The sequence below is a fragment of the Xenopus laevis genome, chromosome 6S (assembly GCF_017654675.1).
Source record: "Xenopus laevis strain J_2021 chromosome 6S, Xenopus_laevis_v10.1, whole genome shotgun sequence".
Lineage (NCBI taxonomy): Eukaryota > Metazoa > Chordata > Amphibia > Anura > Pipidae > Xenopus > Xenopus laevis.
In genome coordinates this window covers 118,509,429-118,527,420 of record NC_054382.1, presented here as the reverse complement: position 1 = coordinate 118,527,420, position 17,992 = coordinate 118,509,429, and the positions used below count along the sequence as shown (strand labels likewise).

At 39.6% G+C, this 17,992-nt stretch overlaps 1 protein-coding gene across 39 annotated transcripts in view; it reads right to left on the bottom strand.

The window, feature by feature from the left end:
- The window catches only part of LOC108719750 (regulating synaptic membrane exocytosis protein 2), a 358,076-nt gene that overhangs the window by 40,291 nt on the left and 299,793 nt on the right, over positions 1-17,992 (bottom strand). For 24 of the 39 annotated variants that reach the window (XM_041567991.1, XM_041567957.1, XM_041567969.1 and 21 more), the window contains 3 exons: positions 13,228-13,334; positions 11,153-11,325; positions 7,751-8,029 (listed from right to left, as the gene is read on the bottom strand). In XM_041567991.1, coding sequence (XP_041423925.1) covers positions 7,751-8,029; positions 11,153-11,325; positions 13,228-13,334 — 559 coding nt within the window. The remainder of the gene's footprint in view (positions 1-7,750; positions 8,030-11,152; positions 11,326-13,227; positions 13,335-17,992) is intronic. The other 15 variants (XM_041567972.1, XM_041567974.1, XM_041567977.1 and 12 more) reach the window with 2 other exon arrangements.

Genomic DNA, 17,992 nt, shown 5'->3' with positions numbered 1-17,992 from the left:
CCCTGTGGCCAACTTTGAAAGCATAAATCATTTGTTTGATTAGGCTTGTGGTGCAGTAAGTTCATGTTTATATTTAGTATACAAAATACAGCATTTCTAGCCTTATTCTATTTTAGACTTTCCTTGTCCTTTAAAGGAAGGAAGCATTCAACCCTGCTGATAGCAAATATTCTATTTCTTATAAAGGGGGTGCAGGGAGTTACAGACCCTTTCATGGGAGTAGAAAAAAAAAGATCAGTAACATTTCACTATTGGCAGAGTCAATTATCAATGGAGAAATGTACTTGTTGGTAATATGGTAGCTCCCACATATACATTTGTATATAGTCAAGTAGTCGGGAATCTGCACATGATCTCATGCTTATGATTCAAATAAACCAAAAATACAACTCCAGTTACCAGCACATGAAGGGAGTCAGTAATAAGTATCACACTCAGTTCAGTACTGTTTAGAAACATACTATATCCCTTCTCACTTCAGGTGTGGGACCTGTTATCCAGAATGCTCAGAACCTGAGGTTTTTCCAGATAACAGATCTTTCCATAATTTGGATCTACATAACTCAAGTTTACTAGAAAATCATGTAAACATTAAACAAACCCAATTGGTTGGTTCTGCTTCCAATAAGGATTAATTGTATCTTAGTTTGGACCAAGTACAAGGTATTGTTTTATTATTACCAAAAAAAGGAAATCCTTTTTGAAAATTTGGATTATTTGGATAAAATAAAGTCTATGGGAGACGCCTTTCTTTAATCTGGAGCTTTCTGGATAATGGGTTTCCGGATAATGGATCCTATACTAGTTTTAATGAGTAAATGATTTTTTTCTTCTCACACCATAAATAGGTCACAGGCGTGTGTGTATTTATTCTTGTCTTGTATTTCAGATCTCGTGTGTGTGTGTTAGTAAGTACTGCTATGTCACTATGTATTGTCCACAGGGATTATGAGTGTGACTGGCCATAGTACTGCCTTGGTAGAAAACTGAAAATTATACACAATACAGGTATGGGACCTATTATCCAGAATACTCTGGACCTGAGACTTTCTAGATAACGGATCTTTACATAATTTGGATCGTCATACCTTAATGGAACAGTTCAGTGTAAAAATAAAAACTGGGTAAATAAATAGGCTGTGCAAAATAAAAAATGTTTCTAATATATTTAGTTAGCCAAAAATGTAATGTATAAAGGCTGGAGTGACTGGATATCTAATATAATAGCCAGAACACTACTTCCTGCTTTGCAGCTCTTTAACGCTGAGTTAGTCAGCGACTTTAAGGTGGCTCACAAGGGACATATCTTTTCTGTGAGTTTGCGATTGATACTCAGCATTCAGCTCAGATTCAAAAGCAACAGATATGACCCACATGCCCCCCCCTAAGCCTGGTAACCAATTAATGGAAACAGGGGCGTAACTATAGAGGAAGCAGCCCCTGCGACTGCAGGGGGGCCCAAGAGGTATAGGGGCCCCATGAGGTCCTAATTCATATACAATTTTAATAAATACTGGTACAACTGGTCAACCTGGGGGCCTGAAAAATAATCTGCTATGGGGCCCAGTAATATCTAGTTAAGCCACTGAGTGGAAACAAAGAGACCTGAAAAGCAGGAAGTAGTGTTCTGGCTATTATGTTACACATCCAGTCACTCCAGCCTTTATATATTACATTTTTGCCTAACTAACTATATTAGATACATTTTTTGTTTTGCACAGCCGATCTACTTACCCAGTTTTTATTTTTACACTGAACTGTTCTTTTAAGTATTTAAAAAAAAATCTTGTTATCCTTTAAAAAAAAACAATAGGCTGGTTTTGCCTCCAATAAGGATTAATTATATCTTAGTTTGGATCAAGTACAAGGTACTGTTTCATTACAGCAAAGAAGGAAATACTTTTTAAAAATGTGGATATTTTTAAATGTAGTTTATGGGAGGCGGCCTTTTTGTAATTTTCTGGATAACAGGTTTCTGGATAATGGATCCCATACCTGTACCAGAAAAATGCAGCAGTGCCCCTAGTGGTTATATATGATTATCTATATGCAACTGTTCGTATAGTGTTCTATTGCTAATTTTATTCAGTGCCAGAAGCTCCAACTCATATGTATTAATTTGTGACCCTTATATATGACTGTCCATAGGAAAAGCCAATACTGAATGTACTCAGCAGTACTGAGAACATCATAATGTGTCAATTGCAAGTGCACTGGTTGGAACATGATCCGATCTTTATTTATTGGCTGCTAAAAAGAAAGTCTTGTTCCGTGTGTTGGATGGAAAACGAGCCCTTGTGCAACAAGACGACCCAACTCTATCAGCCTCACAGAAACAGTGTTTAAATGGGAAAATCAATATCAACTTTAGGGGTGATAGGCCTGTAGGCTACAGATCAGGAGCACAAAGCACCCACTGAATTTTTTTTTTGCGGGGGGCCTGTGAATCCGCGAATCACTCATACACACACCACTCCACTCATTCTTACTTTTCTAGTGACAATTTATATTCCTTAAACCACAACGTATTCGTTCTAGACTTTAATCTTTCTGAAAACAACTCTTGAATGTCTTTTGACAATCATTCTTCAAATTCAATTAACGACTTACAGAGACGCCGCTGCACAAACACATTATGAGCTGTTGAAAAGCACCAAAAGAAGGAAACGTTGCTTTAGAAACTTGGATGCACATTCACAGTCAGTCAATCTCTCTATCAGAAGCACGTTCTATATTGCTGGGTGAGACTCCATACATACAATATATCAATGGATGGCAATAATCAGCCTTCTGTTTTGTAAACAAATTCTGCTATAGACAGACAGAAAGAGAACTGTCACTGTGACTGAACCAAATAGCCAAGAGTCTCATTTACCGTGGGGCTGAAAGGTGCCAAGCACAATGTTCTTTGCCAAGACTGCAACTTGCAGCCCAAATGTTGCACCTTGAGTGTAACTAAGTTTCCTGCTAGAATACAGAGGTGTGATTATCTTTGTATGAGGGGCTGCCTACACTTGGCAGTGCTGCAAAATGGAGGAGCGGGACATGCAGGGCCACAATCAGTAATCATGGGGCCTATTCTACTAGGTTAGCAGTGCCTTCTCCCCCAGGGTGTCCCCAATTATTAGCTCACTGGTCACCTGGGCCCCACTGCCAAAATTAAAATGGGGACCCAATGAATAAAACACTTACCCTGGGACTCATGCCCCAGATACTGCACAATTATTCCAAAACTCTTCCTATGATTTACCCAAGCACCTCCCACTCCCATGCTAGCCAAACTGTGATGTATTAATCATGCTTTTTTCATCTTAGGGATCCCAGTCCAGTGGGGCTCCTAACTACAGTACCCCTTTTACTCCCCCTGATGTGGATATGTGTGACTGTGGACATGAGTAGCACATAGGCATCACCTGGGCTATACCTGGCTCCTCATTCAAAATATACAGTATAAGACAGAAGGCCAGTGACATGCAAGGCCATGTAGTCCTTTACTTACCACCTGATTAAGGCAGGCTTTAAAGGAGAAGGAAAGGCTAAAATTACGTAAGCTTTATTAGAAAGGTCTATATAAATACTGCAGTAAAACCTCAAAGTAATCCTGCTCGAGTCCTCTGTCAAAAGAAACAACACATTACTTTCCTTCTATTGTGTACACATGGGCTTCTGTATCAGACTTCCTTCTTTCAGCTTAAACCTCCAGGGCTAGGGCTTGAGCATGCTCAGTTTGCTCTTATCCCCTGCAGCCCTCCCTTTTCCTTCTCCCTCCTCCCCTCCCTGCTGTAATCTGAGCCCAGAGCAGGGAGAGACTCAGGCAGGAAGTGATGTCACAGTAAGCCAATATGGCAGCTGCTATCCTAAACAAACAGAGAGAACTTCTAGAGCTGTTTACTCAGGTATGGTAAAGCATTCTGCAGAATAAATATGTGTGTTATAGCTTGCACTATTGTGGCTAATCTATTGTCAATAAACTGCTTTGGTAGCTTTCCTTCTCCTTTAAGGTTTTTGAGTTATTTAGCAGCTTTTCATTCAGCAGCTATCTGGTAACTAGGGTCCAAATGACTCTAGCAACCATGCATTTATTTGAATAAGAGACTGGATTATGAATAGGAGAGGGCCTCAAAGGAGAAGGAAAGCTCCAAGACAGTTTATTGCCAACAGATTAGCCACAATAGTGCAAGCTAGAACGCTATATTTATTCTGCAGAATGCTTTATTATACCTGAGTAAACAGCTCTAGGCATTGTTTAATAAGCTGCCATATTAGCTTGGTGTGACATCATTCCCTGCCCGAGTCTCTCCCTGCTCACTTACAGCTCTGGGCTCAGATTACAGCAGGAATGGGAGGAGGGAGGGGGAGAGGAGCAAACTGAGCATGCTCAAGCCCTGCCCTGCCCTGGAGGTTTAAGTTGAAAACAGGAAGTCTGATACAAAAGCCCATGTGTACACAATAGAAGGAAAGAAATGCAGTGTTTCTTTTGACAGAGGACTCAGAGCAGCATTACTTTGAGGGTTAACTGGTGTATTTAAACAGATCTTTATCATAAAGCTTACTTCATTTTAGCCTTTCCTTCTCCTTCAAATAATAAAATAATGAAAAAAAAATCGCAAATTGTCTCAGAATATCACTCTCTACAGCATACTAAAAGTTAACTCAAAGGTGAACAACCTCTTTAACATTCCAATTTCAATAATAAAAAAGGGGGGGTGGAGCTTCCTATCTTATATACCTGTAAGTATCTGTAGCTTTAACTCCATGGCCCCTAGTGTGGTACCAATATGATCAAATGTCTTCTGAATGAACTGACAAATCCTGCCAGCACCACTTCCTTCAGTACATACAAAATATATATAGATATACACTCAAACACACACGCTACTCCTCCTTGATCTGCAAGACAATCCGAACAGCAGTTTTAGGACATTTATGAGGTAGGGAGGCTCGTTTCCATGGAGACCATGCTTGGTGGAACTGCACCAGTGCGCATCCGTCAGTTTGTATCAGCGGCAAGTGCCATCACTTGTAAATCCTTTTGACTTCAAGCCTGAAGATATTCCACTTTAACCATATAAACTTCTCTGTGTTAAGACGGATCCATTATACTTTGGTACTGTAGAGGCCCAACAGTAAAACATAATGGTGTGATTATCTGGACTCATCTGGATCTTTTGCCATTTGCTTTGACTACTTGAAAAATATTCAGCTTTTTACTTACTTTTATATCAAAGGTGAGAGATTTTAAAATCTATAAATTGTATATGTTCAACCTAAAGGTTCAGCAGCCCTAAAACAGCAATCATCCATGCCTTTCAAGAAGCCCACAGCATCTCCCCATTTTCTAATTTTTGTTAGGCCCACCTCCTCTGAGTGTCAGTGGCATTGCACATGCTCAGTGTTCTCTAGGCTGCTGCTAATACGCCATGTTTAGCGGTGTTAGAAATCATCAAAACATTGAGGCATTTGTCATAGAAGCGGATGCTATAAGAATGCTAATTTATTGATTCCAATATAGAATACACTGGTTTCTATGCTACACTGTAATAAGAATCTGAATTAATTACTTATCAGCCTTCTATTAGATTTTATACTGTGTATATACTGTCTATTATAAGTCAGTTCCTGAGCTCAGGTAACTGACAGCAGCTGAAAGTGAATTAGCAGAAAAGAAATCAGGGAGCTACTGGGATATAAAGAGAGACACAGGGTCATTTGGACCCTACCAACAAGTTGGCTGAAAGTGCAAAATGGAGAGCTGCTGAATAAAAAGCTAAATAGCTCAAAAAATACAAATAAAAAATGAAAGCCAATTCCAAATTGTCTCAGAATATCTACATCATATTAAATGTTAATTGAAAGGTGAACAAACCCCTTTAATTAGTGGTTCTTGTGACAAAGGGACTCCTTGTTCTTGTGCAGTTGTGCTTGTTACCCCTTGGTTCTTACTGCCTCCTGGTCTGAATCAAGCACAATTGCACCTATTAAAATTCTCACACTGGTCTGTATCCTCATTCTGTTGGAGTCTATAGTTAGATCTACCAGTAGACCTTTAGCTGGTGATCAGTAGATCTCAAGACTCTGTCAACAAACAGCTTGTCTATATCACCCTCCTGTTTCATTCTTTTTATTCAGACATTTATCATAATATCACAATAATATAATAATAATACATTGTAAATGATTAAATTCTTAAATATAGCAATATAACTTTTCCCATAAATCAATATAATATTTAAGTATATAAAATGCTAACAATGCAACCTGTTTTATCAGTATTTATATATGAATTAGGGCCTCATGGGGTCCCTATACCTCCAGGGGCCCCCCTGCAGCGGCAGGGTCTGCTTCCTCTGCAGTTACACCCCTGCCAGGGATAGAAACCATCCTTTCTGCATACTGGTATTAACTAGGCTGGTTGCTATGGGTTACTAGAACTGGAGAAAAGGCTCACATTCAGTATTGCATTTCTCCCATTGATCTTCAAGGGTTATGGTCGGAATACTTTGTCCCTGAAACCCAAAGTAGAGAGCAGTATCTCAAATAACAAATACACAATGAGGGACACCACTTGCCTTTCTCGCACCTAAAACATGTTTTTCTCAGCTGAATTAAATGCTGATCATTAGCTCAAGAGAGTTCTTATGTAATGCAGAGTACAAATGCTGCTGTATGCTAATGATTTCAGTTCCTGGAAAAAGCTAGTCGCATTAATTAGCACAATATCACAAAATGTGCTACTATGACATTCTGTATATCATATATATTAGGAACCCAAATACTCCTGCTGTGTGCATAGGATGTTATACTGTATAGGACTGTCTAATTCTGAGCATTCCTGCAATTAACTGGTACTGCAGACAAGGGCGTAACAGTTGTGCAGAGAGGTACTGCAGAAGCAGATGCTGTAAGGACCAAAAGTGATAGGATTTATGAGTATTTTCAATACATGTCTGAAGAGAGTTTCGGGGGTCCTAAAATATTTTGTGGTGGGGTCAATGTCATTTATTTAATCACTAACCTGAGGGATCTATAGATGAACACATGTTTAGATTAAATGTATATCATTGTGTTATTGCCCCACTGATACTAAAATTGTTTATTCTCTTTGTGCCATCTCCACCTCCCCCGGGAGATCCTGGTGTGAGCAGCGATATCCGGTCACTCGCATGCGCACAATGAAAAGCTGCCCCGAATTGTTCATTATGCGCATGCGCGTGAAGTCCCATGCGTGTTATGCGAAAGTGAGTGATCGGACATGGCTGCTCACACCAGGAGCTCCCTCACATTGCGGGTAGCCTAGTGCTGGTGGTGGGCATGTTCTTTTTTAAAAAAACTACTGTTATTCCCAACCGGAATGCGGGCTCTATTAGCCCGCACCTTCGGTTGAGGATAACATTTTTATCCTTTAAGGTGAACCAACCCTTTGAGCCAGGGCTCTAACTCCACTTCTTGCTTCTCTCTTGAACCACTCTATCCTCTTCCAAGTCACACTGAGGACAATATGGAGTTGTCAAGCTTCCCTGATACAAAACCTAATCATAAAAACGTGATAAATAACGTGACTCAATAACCAGCATCAGCTCTTTCTAAATGACATGTTATCACCAGTGCACTACAACATCTGCACATTTGGTACATGGGACTACTACCAAAACTACACAGGAGTAAAGGGAAAGGATTAAGATCAGGGCTAGGGACCAAGGTACAAACATCAAAGCTATCTACCAAGGAATAAGGAACACTAGTTCTTTACCTTACGTCATTCTCTGAGGACCTCCTTGGCAGATTGTCATTATGGGCTTCCTCCACATCATGGCTTTCCTCATCTCTCTCATTCTGTTGACTCTCTTCCTTTACACTTTCTTTGCTTGGCCCCTTCATACCGCTGTCATTTATACGCTGCACTTCTGTTTCCTTCTCACTATCTACTTCCTGCCTAACATCCTCCTCTTCCTCCAGAAAACCCATTTCTTTGTTATGCTGCCCTCCCTCATTCCTCTCTATTTTCTCCTCTACTTCCCTTGCCCTTCTACTGTTATCAAGGACAGGTCAACGACACAGGAAAGCATGCAAACAGAAAGAAAATAAAAGTCATTAGTTACATGCAATGGGATTCTGTGTGCAGGAAAATAAAAGATGAGCAGTGGAACAAACATGAAAACATGCATGGAAAACCTAGCTAGTTGCCCTTGACTTCACACTCACTTAACTGCCAGTTCATGTAATTTGGCTTCTTACTGTATAATTTGTAGTGATGGGCGAATAAATTCGCCTGGCACAAATTTGTGACGAACTTTCGCTGCCGGCGTCAATTTCCGATTTTGTCGTGAAAACTTTTAGAATTTCGCTATTTTTTGGTGAAAACTTTTGAACTGCACGATTTTTCTGTGAAAATGTTCGAATTACTCGATTTTGTAGTGAAACCATTCGAATTGCTCGATTTTTTTGTGAAAAAGTTAATTGTTCGATTTTAGTGAAAACAGTCAAATTGCTCGATTTTTCCGTGTAAACATTCAAATTGCTCAATTTTAAAGTAAAAACGTTTGAATTTCTAAATTTTTTCATGAAAACATTTGAATTTCATGATTTTTTCATGAACTTTCTGATTTCACAATTTTTGCAAATTTTTCGCTGTTTCTCAAATTTTTCGGCGAAGAGAAACGGGAGAAATTCGCCCATCACTAATAATTTGTAAACACAATGTACTGGGTTTTTACCCTGTGGGAAGTGACAAGAACTTGTGAGACATGGCTTCTTTTTGACATGGGCTCATTAAAGGCAGGGTTGGACTGGGGGGCTTCTGCCTCAGGCCCCCCCTCCGGACCCCGGGGATGCTGCCTCAGTGGCTCCTCTCCAGCAACCCACCCGCTGCACTCACGCAAGCACATCAGTGCGTGTCAGCGCATGCACGCCAGCGAGCGTAAGCGGGCAAACTGCTTTTTTTGCCGCAAGGAAATGGGCCAGTTGGGCTCACTAGAGCGTTTTTTTCCTGGTGTTCCGCCAGCCCAGTCAGACCCTGATTAAAGGGGTTGATCATCTTTAAATTAACTTTTAGTATGATTTTCTTTTATTTGTGTTTTTTGAGTTATTTAGCTTTTTATTCAGCAGCTCTCCTGTTTGCAATTTCAGCAAGGGCAAGGTCCCATTTTATCCTAGTAACCACACACTGATTTGAATAAGAGAATGGATTATGAATAGGAGAAAGCCTAAATAGAAAGATGAGGAATACAAAGTAACAATAAATATAAATTTGTAGCCTTACAGAGCATTTGTTTTTAAATGGGGTCAGTGACCCCCAATTTGAAAGCTGGAAGGAATCAGAAGAAGGCTTATGAATCAGAAACTATAAAAAAGAAAAAATGAAGGGCAATTGAAAAGTTGCTTAGAATTAGCCATTCTATAATATAATACAAGTTAACTTAAAGTGAACCACCCCGTTAATATAGGCTTATGTAAAATAGTCCGTAAATGAAGTTCCAAGCATAAATACATACACTATTACTGCCGTAAATAAATATAAATACTTTTTGCTTCTTATACAGACATACCACAGATCAAAATGAAACAATGTCCCAAGCCGCCTTAGGCTCACAGTGTCATACAATCCCTTCCCCACCTTGTTTCATTGTGATGGGCAGCTACTTCAAGTCCCAGAATGCAATGCCATCACAATAGTACAGGATTAGGGAGTAGCTGCATGACAATTAAAAGTCTAAAGGGGCCGCATTGTTAACATAAAGAAATGGTATATTAAATAATTGTCCCACTACGTGTAAAAATGTGAGCAACTGTGACATTGACATGATCTGTCAGTGCTTTACAATAAAATATATATGGATTTTGTCTAAAACATGCTGAGAATTAACATTCAGTAGATTCTATTTATTTTGCTTACGTTGAAAAAAGTCAGTACAGGTATGGGAGTTGTATCCAGAATGCACGGGACCTGGGGTTTTCCAGATAATGAATCTTTCCATAATTTGGATCTTCATACCTTAAGGGTAAAGCCGCACAAGGAGATTCGGGGAGATTTTGTCGCCTGGCGAATAATCGGCCTCGGCAACTTTGGGCAACTACTGAAAACGCATCGCCGCGTGTGCATTAGCGCAGGTGACTTTGCGTTGTAGCCTATGGGGAAAAACGCTGAGGCAGTTCGGGGAGATAGTCGCGCAAAAGACGTGGCGATTAGTCACCAGGCGACAAAATCTCCCCGAATCTCCTTGTGCGGCCTTACCCTTAAGGTATGAAGATCAAAATTATGGAAATCTCCCCGAATCTCCTTGTGTGGCCTTACCCTAAGTCTACTAGAAAATCATGTGAACATTAAATAAACCCGATAGGCTGGTTTTGCTTCCAATACGGATTAATTATATCTTAGTTGGGATCAAGTACAAGCTACTGATTTATTATTACAGAGAAAAAGGAAATCGTTTCTTTTTAAATTTCGATTATTTGATTATAATGGAGTCTATGGGAGACTGCATAATTTGGAGCTTTATGGATAATGGGTTTCTGGATAACAGATCCCATACCTGCATACGTATAATGACCCATTAATGGATAAAACCCCTAGTTGAACTCCCTTTGTATAAATAAAACCTCAAATGGGGGCACATTAACTAAAGGGTGAATTGTGTTTTTTTGGGTCAAAATGACAATTCACAAAGACATCGCTTATTTACTCAAAGGCGAAGAAGACAATTCGATAGTGAAAGAGCTCAATGCTACAGAACTTTTGCGCTGTTTCACCAGGCGACTTTTTTCTCAGGCGAAAGCTTTGTTTATCTGCAAATTTATCAAAGTGTTAACTTTCCAATACATTACACTTTTTGCCTGGTTCTACCTGCCAAATTGTTATGATTATTAAGCTACATTCTCAACAGTACTTTGTCAGTGACATCATATAATGTGGGATGATTAGTGATGGGTGAATTTGTCCAGTAACACTACAATTATGTTTGTATCTGTTCATCCAGCACCTACTAATAACCTTTTTCTTGGCAATAATTAATTTATAAGAAAAAAACTTTTTAAATCTATAGTTCTACAGAGAGCCATGAATGACATTTGACCCCTGTTTATCTTTGTTTAGTCTGAATGGCTGCCCCCATGTCTATGCAGTATGTGCTGAATGTTGTTTTGTTCTGCTACTCACCCTATTTTCATGTTCCCTCGAGGCCTTTCCGACTGCACAGACATATAACTCGTACTACTAAAACGAGAGGCGCTGCTGGTCCGTGATACAGCAGACACATCACTGACATCACTGTCTGACGATTTGTTGGACATGTTGTCTGAACCCCTCTGCGGATCTCGCCCCGTCCGATACTGCAATAAAATAAAACAAAATAGGTGATTATTCCTCAATAACCAAGAGCTCAAAACACATCCTGAGGCCTGTCATATCCTACTCTTGATAACCCTGAACAAAGTTATATTTTCTACTACAACAGAAAACATTGTCATTAGTGATAAGTGAAATATTTTTCCAGGTTTCTCTGTGGAAAAAGACGCCCATAGACTCCAATGTGTCGCCCAAAGACCAACGCATTTGCCAAATTTTTTGCTATTTTGCTAATTTTTACCAAAGTGAAATGGGTCAGATTCGCCAGTCAATAATCATCATTGTCATTGACACAAGGTACACGAAGAAGTCTTAAAGGAGAAGGAAAGCTACCAAAGCAGTTTATTGCCAATAGTTAAGCCACAATAGTGCAAGCTATAACAGTATATTTATTCTGCAGAATACTTTATCATACCTGAGTAAACAGCTCTAAAATCTCTCTCTGTTTGTTTAGGATAGAAGCTGCCATAATAGCTTGGTGTGACGTCACTTCCTGCCTGAGTCTCTTCCTGCTCACTCATAGCTCTGGGCTCAGAGTACAGCGGGGAGTGAAGGGCAGAGGAGCAAACTGAGCATGCTCAAGCCCAAACCCTGGAGGTTTAAGATGAAGATGTCTGATACAGAAGTCCATGTGTAGAAAATAGAAGGAAAAAATGCTGTGTTTCTTTTGACAGAGGACTCAGCAGCATTACGCTGAGGGTTTACTGGTGTATTTATATAGACCTTTCTGAATTTTAACCTTTCCTTCTCCTTTAATTATTAGGCTTAATTTGGGCCCCCTGAGAATAAGAGTAAGAAACATTACCTTATAGCACTCCATTACCTCCTAGTTATGCTCTTTGCCTTTTATTTTAGCTTTCTCTATCCACTCCTCTTGCCCTTCCAGCCTTAGAGTGTTTCTTGTATATAAAATTAATGAAACTCATGTCCATTGCAAAGAATAACTTGGGGTTCTCCTAGGTTTAGAAGGCTCTTTACCTCTGTAAATGACTTATGACATGGAGGACCAACTCCCTTGTTGAGAGACAATACTTTTGAGTTTGATTTTAAAAATTTGTCAGGATGTTTAACGACGGTCAGATTTCGGACGGGTCAAATGTGACTAGGAAGTTGGCAAGTAACACAACAGATGTGGGCAATGCAATGGCTCTCGATACAGTGTTATATAAAGCTTAACCAAGGTCATCTGGGCTTGAAAGTTCTGCATGTTCTTGGGACCATTGTACAAGGAGTAGTTATGAATGATTAATTCAATGCAAGTACTGTAGAGATCTGTATTGAGGCCAATTTTGTTGTATATCCAATATACTAATGTTTTAGGTGTAAGCAATGACGCAGTAGTACATAGCACAATTCTTTGACGTAGATAGAAACTACATAACACTTTTAGTTTGGGTTATAAAATGAAGAAACTGTATAAACATCTTCTACTTGAAACACAATAAAAAAAATCACCAGATACTTGAGTTAAGGGTTGTTTATAATCATTTGAGGTATGTAGGAACTAGTAACTATTGGGAGAAATGTACATGTTAATTTGTACAGCTATAACTGTTAACCTTTGGTGAAATGTTAGGCTCTATATGCATTCATGCAGGGATATGTCATTTTATATTAATCACACACATACATATAGAGACCCTATAAATATTCCTTATCAATGTTGCAAGATTTTTTTTTTTGGTATTCTAAAAAAAAAAAAACCTGGATGGAGCTAAAATTTGGCTTCTACCTGTGGCAGGCAGTGTTCTGCCCTTGCATCTTTTGAATATAAATCCACAGGATTATACCCCATATCTAAAGTATAGGATACCTTGGGGCATATATATCAGAGGGAAGAAATACCTTGTCACAGGTAAAGAAGTACTGCACTCGGGTTTACCTACCTTTGGATGGTAATCTTTCTCTAGCCTAGAATCTGATCCCGCCACCTGCTTGTATTTGTTAATCTTCATTTTCAGCTGTCGCGTCTTTTCCTCTACGTCCATAGCACCTGTTTAAGCAATTGTAAGAATCAAGCTTACGATACGTTGCTTTACATAAAGGTGGGCTTTTTTTTGTTTGTTTTAAAAGTCATTTTCCATTCAAATACAATGCATGAAGCTTGATGTTGCCCATCTGAGTGTGTGAGAAATAATTCACAAACCAGCGATGTCTGACTTTCAACCATCCAGTTATTGTTGATCTACCATACCCAGTATTCCAATGATAGCCTTTGGCTGACTGGCTGCTGGTGGCTGTAGGTCAACAACAACTGAAGAGCATCAAGTTGGACCTCCCTGATGTCTACACTTAAAATATTGAACACCACATTTATGTTCTCTCCGTGAGGACCTTCTCATGCCCTCAGATGTTAACAAATGTTACCTTTCACCATCTATCAGCATAAAATCAATCAATATATATATATATATATATATATATATATATATATATATATATATATATATATATATATACTGAAAAAGCCACAACACACATGGAAGCAGTATACGATGCTTACAATATATCACCTAAACAGTTACAATCAAAGCGTAACCCAATACAAGCCAAGCATTTCCCTACAGCTGCTGGCTATCATAGTTTGTCAGCACCATTAGTGGCCCACAGCTTGGCCATTACTGATTGGATCTAAAAAAAACTATTTTTAAGACAGTAAAAGCAACATGGAAGTGGGCAGAGGCATGCAGCAGTCTTGGGGGCAGCCATTTTAAAGGCAACAATGCATTTCCTTTCACCTTTTGAAATGTCAACATCATGAATGATTTTTTGGAATGCTCTGCAATTTTTTTTCTTGATTGCATTGTTGCTATAAGGCTGGCTTACATGTAGTATTAACATAAACAACTGCAGAAAGCACACAGACCAAATCAACTGACTTGTGATACACTAGGAACAAAATCAGTGTTGTAGCATCCCTGGCCAGCCAATAGGGTGGCATCAGACAAATCAAGAGGCAGAAATACATAGCTCTGAAGCTCCTGGTACCCTGCATTCAGGAACATTTTTTTTGGGACTGATTTAATAAGATATAAAAATAAGTTAAATCATATAAAGTTTAACCTCTAAGGGATGTTCACACTAGCATCTGTTTGAAAATCAGAAGGCAGGTGAGATTCAATGCTTTTGTGTCTTCATCACCCCATAGAGAGGCGTACAATTTGTATTCTACTGATGCCATTTATATATTCTCAACCACGCTTGTCTCCATATGACAGTGTGTCTCTTGGGAAAAGTCAAAGAAATTCAACATAGGCTAAAAATACCATGATATAAATCTGACAAATATCAAATATGCTAAACAAACCATGAACAATGCCAATAGATGCCCTTAATTGCTTAAACAAATGAAGATGCAACTCAATGGTGAAGCATGTCCCCTAGGGGGCTCAAAGCGGATGGGAGTAGACACTTTTAGCTGTCTTGGATATTTCTGGACTATTAAATGTTAAGGTTTAATTGAGTCTGTTAGACTTGATGGTAAGTATGGGACCTGTTATCCAGAATGCTCGGGATCTGGGGTTTTCCGGATAACAGATCTTTCGGAAATTTGGATCCTCATATCTTAAGTCTACTAGAAAATCGTGTAAACATTAAACCCAAAAGGCCGGTTTTGCTTTCAATAAGGATTAATTATATCTTAGTTGGGATCAAGTACAAGCTACTGTTTTATTTTTACAAGGAAAAAGGAAATCATTTTTAAAAATTTGGATTATTTGGATAAAATGGAGTCTATGGAAGACAGCCTTTCCGTAATTCGGAGCTTTCTGGATAACGGGTTTACGGATCCCATACCTGTATAAGTAAAGTGTCATGAGCACTGATAATAGTGGGGCAAAAAGATTGACCTGAAACAGAAATGTTTGGAAGTTTCCCACTCCAAAACTCCCACACTAGTCTCCCAGTGCATTCCAGCTGGCAATAATTGTTAGCCATAATTACGAACGGCTACATTAAAAAATGCTGTGGTAGGGCCACAAACAAGGTTGTACTGGTATGGGACCTGTTATACAGAATGCTCGGGACCTTGGCTTTTTCAGAAAATAAGATTTTTCTGTTATTTGGATCTTCATACCTTAAGCTTAAAGGGGACCTGTCACCCTAAGAAATAATTTCAAATTCTTTTCTATCATGTAGTTGAGCAAAATAAACTTTACTTACACTGTATTTATTATTTAAATTGTGTTTCCTTCTGTCTTGGAATTATACAATCAGAGCAAGCAGGCAGCAGCCATTTTGTGGACACTGTTATTAAGGGAAATTGTGTATCACCCCAAAATCTTGTGTATGCACCAGAATGGGGGACCTAATGTCCATGTGTAGTGCCCTACACAATTATAGAGCCTGAGGAGGGAAGGGGGAATGTGTGGAGAGCAGTGACATGTAGGAGAAGTGAAAGTAATTGACTGCCCCTCCTCTATGCCACGGGCATAGAGGCGGGGCAGGTAATATTTGATTGACAGTTTAAATATTTAAACACCTTTATAACAGGTATGGATGTTTTAATAAAAACATTTTTTGGGGTTTCATATTTAATTTGCAAAGGACTTTCATTATGCAGCTTTTTATGTGTAGGTGACAGGTCCACTTTAAGTCTACTAGAAAATCATGTAAAATATGAATTAAACCCAATAGGATTGTTTTGCCTTATAATAATTAATTATATTTTAGTTGAGAACAAGTACAAGCTACTGTTTTATTATTATTACAGGGAAAAAGGAAACAAATTTTAAATTTGTTTAAAATTTTAAAAGTTTGGATTATTTGACTACAATTGAGTCTATGGAAGATGGTCTTTTTGTAATTCGGAGCTTTCTGGATAACGGATCCCTTACCTGTATTCCCCATCTGAATAGGCCAATCTAGATGATTAGCTTGTTGGCCAAGATACATAGGGGACCGTTTATCATACTGTGTAAAAGAATTAACACCAGAAAAACAGTGTAAACAAACTGTGTAAAATACATGGCAAACCAATCAAGGTGTGTGTCATATTTCACGCTGTTCTGAATGTCATATTTGATTCTAGTATTGAGTGCAGCATCTTTAGCTTTCCCTAAGAATCTGATAGAGCTTTAGGGATGGGCTAATTTTTTCGCCTTGTTTCGCCGTGCAAATGACGCCCATAGACTTGTATGGCAGCGTGCATCAAAAAAAAAAAGCCACGCAACAAAAAATTTTGTCGCCCTTAGATTTTAATGGGCGTCAGCGACAATTCGCCATCGGCGAATTTTTGGCAAAACGAAACGGCTCAAATTCGCCCATCCCTACTTGGTAGGCCTGGCTTCATTTTGATTCTAACCCCAGACACCTTGACGTTACTTAAACACTGAGAAGCAAATAATCACGATGCACAGATATCAAATGAGGGTTCCATAGAAAGGTTGTGTTTGTGCAGCAGTTGTTATCTGTGAGTGCAAATGGCTCGCAGACAGGGCCAGATTTTTAGACTCTGCACCCCCCCACCGCCATTCACACCCAACCCCTCCCACCTACTCACAAACTCCCGACCTCTGCACCGCCATTCACACCCAACTCCTCCCACCTACTCACAAACTACTGACCTCTGCCTTCCGCCACTCCTTGTACTAACTTGCTTTCCCCACTGGCTCAACATCTTTGGGTCCACTATGATCTCTTGCACTGGGGACTGGTTGGGCGGAGATGTCAAAATCTACTATCCAGTTCCCTGTGGTGATGTCGTCCCCCAATTTTGCCGCTCTAGCTCACTTGCTTAAAGGAGAACCAAACCCTTAATTATAAAACCCCCTACCCACCACCCTACATAGACCCCCTTCCCTGCTCCCCCAGCCTAGCTGTTGCCTTCAGTAAATGCCCCAAACTCTTTACTTACCTCTCTTTGCAGATTCAGCGCAGCAGAGCTCACGGGTGCCATCTTCCAGCTCTTCGGTAATCTTTGGGTCTTCTCCTGCTGCTTCGGCAATTTCTGCCAATTTCGGCACATGCACAGTTGTCAAAAACCCAAAGGGGCAGATTCACTAAAGGGCGAAGTGACTAACGCTGGCGCAAATTCGCCACCATGACATCATTTCGTAACTTCGCTAATTCACTAACGGGCGCTGGCATAATTCGCTAGCAAAGTGGACCTACTCTAGCCATACTTCGCACCATTACGCCAGGGGAAGTTACGCTACGGCAAATGGGACGTAAGTACACTAATTCACTAACTTGCGCATTTTACTGAACGTTACCTCCTGCGCCAGACTTGCCTTTGTCACCTCAGACCAGGTGAAGTGCAATAGAGTAGATAGGGCTTGCTTCAAAAAAAGTCCCAAAAAACGCTGGCATCTTTTCCTTTTTTAAGGGTGATAGGCTGAAAAAGATCATACATTTTTTTGGGGGTACCCTCTTTCCCCCCTACATTTCCTAACATTTGGCACCTAAACTATACAGTGGGCACATGTATAGGGCAATATAACAACTCTTTTTTATTTTATGAAGCTTTCCCAGGCTTGTGTAGTGTAATGTATTTGCTGTTACATATACGTCAATTGTACTTTAATTAGCGGCGGCGAAGGCGTCGCTAGCGCATTTTTGCTGCTTAGTGAATTTGCCCCAATGACTGTTCAAACTGTTCATGCGCCGATATGGCACTTAATTCCCGAAAAAGACTGAAGAGAAGAAGATGGC